Consider the following 8,139-nt stretch of genomic DNA (forward strand, 5'->3'; position numbering starts at 1 on the left):
CATTCACATAATCAGGCTGTGAGATTGGATATATAACAATAAAAGAAAACAAGGGGACAACTCCACAAGGAACTTACCCGGAGCGCTTGTGCATATCCATTTTGAACCTTGGCACTAACATATTTATCCAAGAAGAGGAACCTCCTCATCTGATATTTTCAAGCCCAAGAAGACAAACTTATAAAAGAAATCACAGTGAAAACAGAAAGAGATGACTATGCCCCTGCATCGCAAGGCATTTGATGCTTCTCTTTGCAGTTGGAGCATAAACAGAAAACGTGTGGTACAATACAAACTCCAATTGCTAGCATCTCTTTATGAAAATACAATGATTGAAGCTTCTTTGATTGAATATTTCCTTTCATGAACAGAAAATAAGTCAGGAATCATACAAAAACCAGGGCATTTGCATCACAAAATGCAGAATTGCTTTCAAGAATAGCGAAAATCAAGCAGCAACGGAAAGCAAAATATAAGAAAAATAATCTCAGCAGCTCTACAAAATATGCATCCAAGAAAAAGAAATTTTCAGAGGAACCAAATTTCCATATAGATATCATGAAAAGCAGGACTAAAGCACTTGAGCATTTAGTCCAATGATAGATGCATGTATTCCCTACTCAAAGAGCTGGGATCAAAACCCCCTCCGCCAAATAAAGAAAAAAAAGGACTCAGCATTACCCACAACTAATATCTATTTTTGCAGAAGAAATAATATTGATGATCAAGCAAATAATTGAATTACCAGAGTAAAAGAGACATTGAACCATTGAATGCCAAGATACTTTGGAGTATTGAACCAACAATAATCGCTCCTTACAACTCTCTATTGTATGCCTACATTTTTGCAGTAAATAAACACGCATTATGCAAACCAGAATAAGATTTTATTGGAAGAAACTATTTGATTTTGCCAACTTGATTCCAAAGCAGAACTAGCAAAAGATGTGTTATTGGCGACCTCCATGCATAACACAGGAAAGAAACGTGATGCAAGTCTTTAGCTTGCAGGGAAGACACCAAGCTTTTACAAAACCTAAAACAGCCTGTTAAAAGTATAATAAGTTGTTGTTACTGGAAGAAGCTACTCTATTATTCAGAAAAATGAAACCGAGAACAATCTTAGTTTGGCACGGGGGAACCTCAGTTTAATAATTTCCATAGCTATGGTTTGCAGCAAGCATAAAACAGAGGAAACATAACCAGGTACAGGAAAACAGACTAAGAATGAATGAACAGTGCAGACACTGCCCACTCTTAATGCAGGGAGATGAAACAGAAAGACATTGCATTATCTGAATAATGAACTACATCACAAGGCATTTACAAGTTATGATCAGCATTTTGCATCACAGGTTATTACATAGACCAACAAGTAGACAGACATCATTTACAAACCGCAACCATTCGAAGAAAACTTGGGATATGGTTAAAAATAGCATAAACATATTTAAGTTTCTAAGATCAATTTTGCAACTGCTTTTCATTTTTTTCCAGGTTCATTCTATGAACCATGCAACTATCAACTGAATCTTCTCAGACTTGAAACATGGAAGTTTGGGGAATAATATGTCAACTCCCATCACCAAATCCTCATAAAATGAATTTGCAAATACTGATTTAACAACTTTATATAGCACAAACAAAACCTAAACTGAAAAGAATATTCAGGGAGAAAGATGAGGACAAATAATCAATAATGAAGCGGCTTTTATTTCCATATAGATGAAGTTTCATCCTTTTCTGACAACCAATAATTTACAAACTAATTCAGTGTACAGGTCACAAGATATAAGGATGCATAAAGAAGTTCAATGTCATCCGTTTTCCTAAAACTCACTTTTTTGTCATTCTTGAAGCACTACATTGAAAATTGTACTCCAGGTATTGAAATAGAAAAAGAGTATACAACAGGAACAGGGTGATGAAAAAATGTGATGATCCCCCTTGCTGTACAACAACTACACGATGGATGGAAAGAAATATTGCTGAAGTTCAAATCGCAAAGCACCATTCCCCTGAATTAAATGCCTTTTAGCTATTTTCAATGAAATCAAGCCTTGACATAGAACTCAACTAGATAAATCCTGAACAAATTTATTCTACTTCGGCAGGAGGCTAAAGAATATATATTGCATGACCTTCATGTCACATTAGTTGAAGTCATCCAGGTGCCACATTTTCCATTTTCCATGTATCCCAGTGCCTATATAAAAGAGATTTGGTAGTTTGATGAAGGTATGCATCCAAATCATATCTCTGGGATTTCATTTTGCTCAAAAGACCAAAAGCATGCATCCTTTTATCTTTAGAACGAAGAAGAGACCTGAGTAGGTGGTTGCAAATTCGAGGCATTAACTTGAAACCCTGTTCTAGGGTATAGAGGAACACATCAACTGCGAGGTCCAAATTTCCTTCTTCGCACAGACCACCTATCAACATTACACAACTAGGAGGAGAGACAATAACGTTGCATTCCTCCAGAATATAAAATATCTTTAAAGCTTCTTCTACTCTTCCTGCATGACACAAACCAATGAGCCAAATCGTGTAAGGTGCTACACTAAAATTATTCAATTTGAAGTCCATTTCGAGCAAGCCCCGAACTGCCCTTTCAACTTGTCCCTCATCAAAATATTTTTCTACTTCTTTGATTACTGTATCTTGCCGACCAGGAAGGCTCCTCAGATACATTAACCAAAGATTAAAAGCTAGTGAAACCTTCCTTCTCCGACATGACCAAGTCATAAGTGATCTATAAACTGCCACACTGGGTTTACACCCATTTTTTACCATTTGATCAAAGATTCTAAAGGCATCCTCTTCTCTTCCAGCCATTTGAAAACCATTAATAAGAGTTCCATATGTTACACTGTCGGGGGAAAGCCCCTTGATTTGCAGTTCCTTGAAGACCTTGAAAGCACCATTAATGTTGCCAGCTTTGCAGAATCCATGGATCAATATGTTGTAAGTAAAGATGTCTGGTACATTACCACCATCAGCAAGTTGCATAAGAATCCTGTATGCCTTAAGAATCCTTCCAGACTCATAGATTTGCTCGACCATAGTTTGTAGGCTTGAGCTATCAAGAACTCCAGAGGATCCATGAGAAAGCCGTAGAAACAGCGAAGGATTTCTCCCTATTTCCATTTTGTAAAACAGAAGATGAGCTTTCTCAAGCTGACCAGCCTTAGAAAGTCCATCAATAAGAGCATTGAATGTAACAACCGAGGGAAAACATCCTAGCTTTTCCATCTCATTGAAAATTTGCTGAGCCTCCCTAACCAACCCATTCTGACACATACCACTAATGAGAATGGTGTAAGTGCAGGCATTAGGAAAGCAATCATAGCTTGAAATCTCAAGCTGAAGGGACCACGCCTGATCCAAAAGACCAATATCACAAAACCCTTTAATCACAGCATTATAACAGTATGTATCAGGAACTAAACCTCTTTCAGTCATCTCACTCAACAACTTCATTGCATCCTCAACTCTGCCTGCCACTGATAATCCCCGGAGCATTATCGCATACAAAACAACATCAGGCTTAACATTCTCCTCAGACATCTTTGTATACCATGCATATGCTTCCTTAAATCTCCTAGCTCTAAATAAACCATTAATAAAACTACTATACCCACGTAATCCAAGTACATATCCGTCCTTTTGAAAAGACCGCAAAAGTGCAAAAGCTTCATCAACCCGACCCAATTGACAAAACCCATTAAGCAAAGCATTATAAGCAACAAAATCAGGGGAACACCCACTCCCTTTCATCTTATTTAACAGCCTACAAGCATCATCAGCCCTATCTGCTTGACACAAGCCAGAAATGATTATTGTATATGAAGATCTATTTGGCTCTATACCTCTCCGAGTCATTTCATCAAACATGTTAAGCGCATCCTCAGTTTTCCCATTTTTACAGAGACCATCGATCAAAATACCAAAAGTAGCTCTATTAGGCTTATAATTATTCTTCAACATCTGATTGTAAACCGCCAAAGCTAACAAAAGGACCTTTTTACGAATCATAACGTATAATATCGTATTATAAGTGAATACATCAGGCTTGCAATCAAAATCCTTCATCTTACCGAAACACTCAACGGCTTTTTCATCGAGACCCAATTTCGAATACCCCGAAATCAAGACTTTAAAGGCGTCGGAAACGATAAGAACCCCGCATTTTTTTATTTCCTCAAGAGTTTGCCAGTACATGTCAAAGGCGTTGTCCTTCCGGAGGAGCATGTCGACGACGAGTTTGTCGGATGCAGAGCAGCGTAGACGCTTCCTCTGTATTGCCCAGATGAAGAAACGGAAACCCAATTGAGGGTTGGGCTGGTCTTGGATAATGGAAGTGACAATGCCAGAAGAAAGGAAAGGAAGAAGAGGTTCCAAGGCGGGTTCCATGGGGTTGACAGTGTCAAGAATGGAGTGGATTTCATTGGAAACGGAGAAATCTTGGAGGCAGGAAAAGGAGGAGAAGTTGGGAGAAAGAAATTTGGATGTCTTAGAATGGAAACGAGCGATTGGGCGGACAAAGAGAGATGGCAGTTTCATTACCAAACAATGAATGAGAGTGAGTTCCCTTGTTTTGTTCTTTAGGTTTTAGAAATTAGAAGAGAGCAACTTTAAGAGTTGACTGATCACCGCGGAGTACACGATTTTGCTGGTGGTGTTCTGCGGCAATGGCGCTCTTGGATGCGTACACCCTTCGTCGTTGGGAGAAAACCGGCGTGGAGGCTAAAACTTAAAACTAACTCGTAATGGAATAAATTCAGCAAATCTATTCTTTGTAACAATCAACAATTTTTACCATAATTTTAATTATTTTTAGATAACTTTTAACAGGATTTCATAAGAATATCCTTTAAATCATTTAATCGAAATTAAGCAATCTCACTTTCTTTCTCTTCTCTCACTATTTAGATAAAAATTCTAAAATTAAATCTCGATTTAACTATCTTTCCGTTAAACTCTCCAACGTCATCGGTAGAGCTGTCAATATAGGCTGACCCGATTCAATCCGACCTAAACTTTTATGGACTGAGAAAATATGGGTTGAGTTGGGCCAACCCATTTTTTATATGAGCCAACAAAACCTCAACCCAGCCCACCTCTTTTTAGCCAACACAGTCCATTTTTATTTTTTTCAAAAAAAAAAACTCATTTTTATAATTCTACCTAACAAATTTTCTATTAATAAAATTGTTCTATGATTTAATTCATAAATTGAATAATAAAAACATATTACAAATAAACAAATTACACCAAATATATAAAAAAAATAAATTACATAATAAAGTTTAAATCTTTAACATAAACTACTATCCCATAAACATAAGTATATAATTAAATAATAAAAATTTCAAGACTCATTTATATCTTCCTCAATCCTTATTTTCAAGTAAAACATTTAAATCTTATTTAGACAGTAATGATGTCTCAAGGTTTGAATCATTATCAATTTATTATTTAATATTCATTACCATAAAAGAAAAAAATAATAAGTTTTAATTTAAATTAAAATTTTTGATTTGACAAGTAAAGATTAAAGATATTAAAATATATAAAAATAAGCAATACTATTGTTAACTAAATTATTAATTTTACATAGTTAAATATATAAAATTATTAAATTAATTAAAATTATTTTTTTCTGACCCATAGGGCTGGCCCTCTCCAGCCCACCTCGGCTTACTGATTTGGTAGGCTAGCCCATTTAGGCTCGATTTTAATATGTGCTTAAATTTTCTAACCCAGCCCACCTCATATTTAATAAAAAATGAGCCAACCTATTGGGCTAGGCCCATTTTGATAGGTCTAGTCATCGGGGTATATATTTTGCGGTCCACCTCTCCAACGCCATCAAGGTCTATATCGTCATCCAACTTTTTCATTATCTCAAAGTGCAGAGATGGCATCAAGGTATTTGTTATAGGTTTTTGGGTTTAATTTTTTATATTCATAGAACGCAAAAGTTGATGGAAAAAGTATATGAGTTTTGGAAGCTTAAATCTAGTTAGGAGTAGCAAAATTAATCAGTTTGTAGGCGATGTGTGAATATTTTTTGGCATTGCATCACTGGATATTAGGTGTGTGACTGGATATTAAGAATAGTAACTTGTTTATTTGCCATTACATAACTGAATATTAGACAATCTGGGACTAGATAGGAGGCAATGCAAGAGTAGATTATAGGAATTGTGTTAATTGTGCATTACGTGACTTGTTTGACTAGTGGTGCGTGACTTGTGTAGTTCATCTCTTATTTTGAGGTTATTTTTCACTACTTTTTAGGTATTGCGTGACTAGATTTTATATATTGTGTGACCTGTTGTTATGTATTGCGTGACATTATGCCAATACGTGACTGGTTATGTTGACATAATGTGAGTGGATATTAGGTATTGAGTGACTTATTATTTAGTATTGCGAGACTGGCGGTGTGTGACTTATGCAATTCATCTCTTGTTTTGAGGCTTTCGTTTATTAATTTTTAGATATTACATGACTAGTTTTGATGTATTGCGTGACATGTTGTTATGTGTTGCGTGACATTGGGCTAGTACGTAATTGGTTATGTTGGCATAGTGTGAGTGGATATTAGATATAGAGTGACTTATTATTAGGTATTATGAGATTGGCCGTACGTGACTTGTGTAATTCATCTCTTGTTTTAAGGCTTTTGTTCACTAGTTTTTAGGCATTGCATGAATGTGTATTAGACATTGCGAGGTTGACTTTATGTTATTTCGTGACTTAGGCATTACGTAAGTGGTTTTTATATATTGAAGGGTAATTTTTGATAAATTAATTGATTGTGACACTTATTTTCTGTTAAATTTTAGCCCGCTAAATGTGAAGCTTATGATTACATATGGTGGTCATTGGGTCGATGACACTTACAAGGATGGTGAGACATGAATAAAGGGTGTTGGGAGTGATTTGTCATTTTCGGGCCTAGTGAAGCTGGTTGAAGAAGTTGTTAGGGTCAACGCAGATAATAATGAAATCGAGCTACATGCATTGCTCAATCATGTCATAAGGATTTCACGTGCAGTTATCAAGGATGATGAAGATGGAGCAAGTATTCTGTGAGATGAGAGGGCAATTGTTGTGTCTGTGACAGTTAAGGCACGAAATGTAAATGATGTTCCACATGAACATGGTATCTAACATAGTAATTACCTACAATAGAATGTTAATTATTTTGACATACCACACCATGTATTTCCTAACCAATAACCTTGGCAATCATGTTCGATGTATCCTCATGAGTTTGAGCAGCCTGGCACACACATGAGGTGTCTGTAAACGATGCTTGCACAATTTCGATTCAAATGTGTATCGAATGAAATACTTGGCACTTTACAACAAACACAACTATCGCTCGAAAATGCAGTGGGTCCATTGTGTCACAAATGACACTGTGATGGTTGTGAGTGATGATGACGCATCTGATCAGATTGAAGATGTTGTTGAAGAGGATGACATGGTAGATTGGAATAATGAGTTGCATGATGATTGTGAAGATGATTACGTTAGCGGACATAACTATTTAGAGGACAACAGGGGTGAGCACAACGACATTTTGGATTGCAATCATGCAGATGGTAGTACAAGACATGCCACAACTGTTGTGTTAAAAGAGGTTCATTGAGACGACTTTGCCACAACTGTTGAATTAGAAAATGTTGAGGATGCCGACCTTATTTACGACAACGCCATTGCACTTGAGAACAACATTTGTTCGTCTGATGACAATGATCAAGAAAAGGTAAATACAAGGGTGTATCGTCAATGGATTATTCATAAGGTAGATATGATATCTTTCCAAACAGTTGTGAGTGAGGAATCCAGATTAATGGACGACCACTTATATCACGAAAAAGTGTTTCCATCGAAGGCTAAACTGAAACAAGCTTTGAGCATGTTGGCACTAAAAGAGCATTTTGAGATTAAAGTTAAAAAGTCATGGCATGCTTGTTTTGAGGTTGGTTGTAAAGAGAAGGCATGCAAGTTTGCTTTGTGTGAAACAAAGTTGCCTGAGGGAGAACATTGGCCACTTCGGATGTTGCAGAAGGTACGTACGTGTACTATTGATGGTTTGTAATGTGGGTACCGAATTGT

At 36.4% G+C, this 8,139-nt stretch overlaps 1 protein-coding gene across 1 annotated transcript; it reads right to left on the reverse strand.

Annotated features, from left to right (window-relative positions):
- Window positions 1–1,692: 1,692 nt before the first annotated feature.
- LOC110410835 (Pentatricopeptide repeat (PPR) superfamily protein) lies at window positions 1,693–4,844 on the reverse strand. Its single transcript, XM_021420726.1, has one exon. The coding sequence runs from the start codon at window positions 4,564–4,566 to the stop codon at window positions 2,164–2,166; it is 2,403 nt and encodes an 800-aa protein (XP_021276401.1). The 5' UTR covers window positions 4,567–4,844; the 3' UTR covers window positions 1,693–2,163.
- Window positions 4,845–8,139: the final 3,295 nt, after the last annotated feature.

This window comes from Theobroma umbraticum, unplaced genomic scaffold (genome assembly GCF_002168275.2).
Source record: "Theobroma umbraticum cultivar Fairchild unplaced genomic scaffold, ASM216827v3 scaffold_56.0, whole genome shotgun sequence".
NCBI lineage: Eukaryota > Viridiplantae > Streptophyta > Magnoliopsida > Malvales > Malvaceae > Theobroma > Theobroma umbraticum.

Coding starts and splice junctions, on each gene's coding strand:
- LOC110410835 (XM_021420726.1), bottom strand. CDS start 4,566: ATGAAACTGCCATCTCTCTTTGTCCGCCCAATCGCTCGTTTCCATTCT.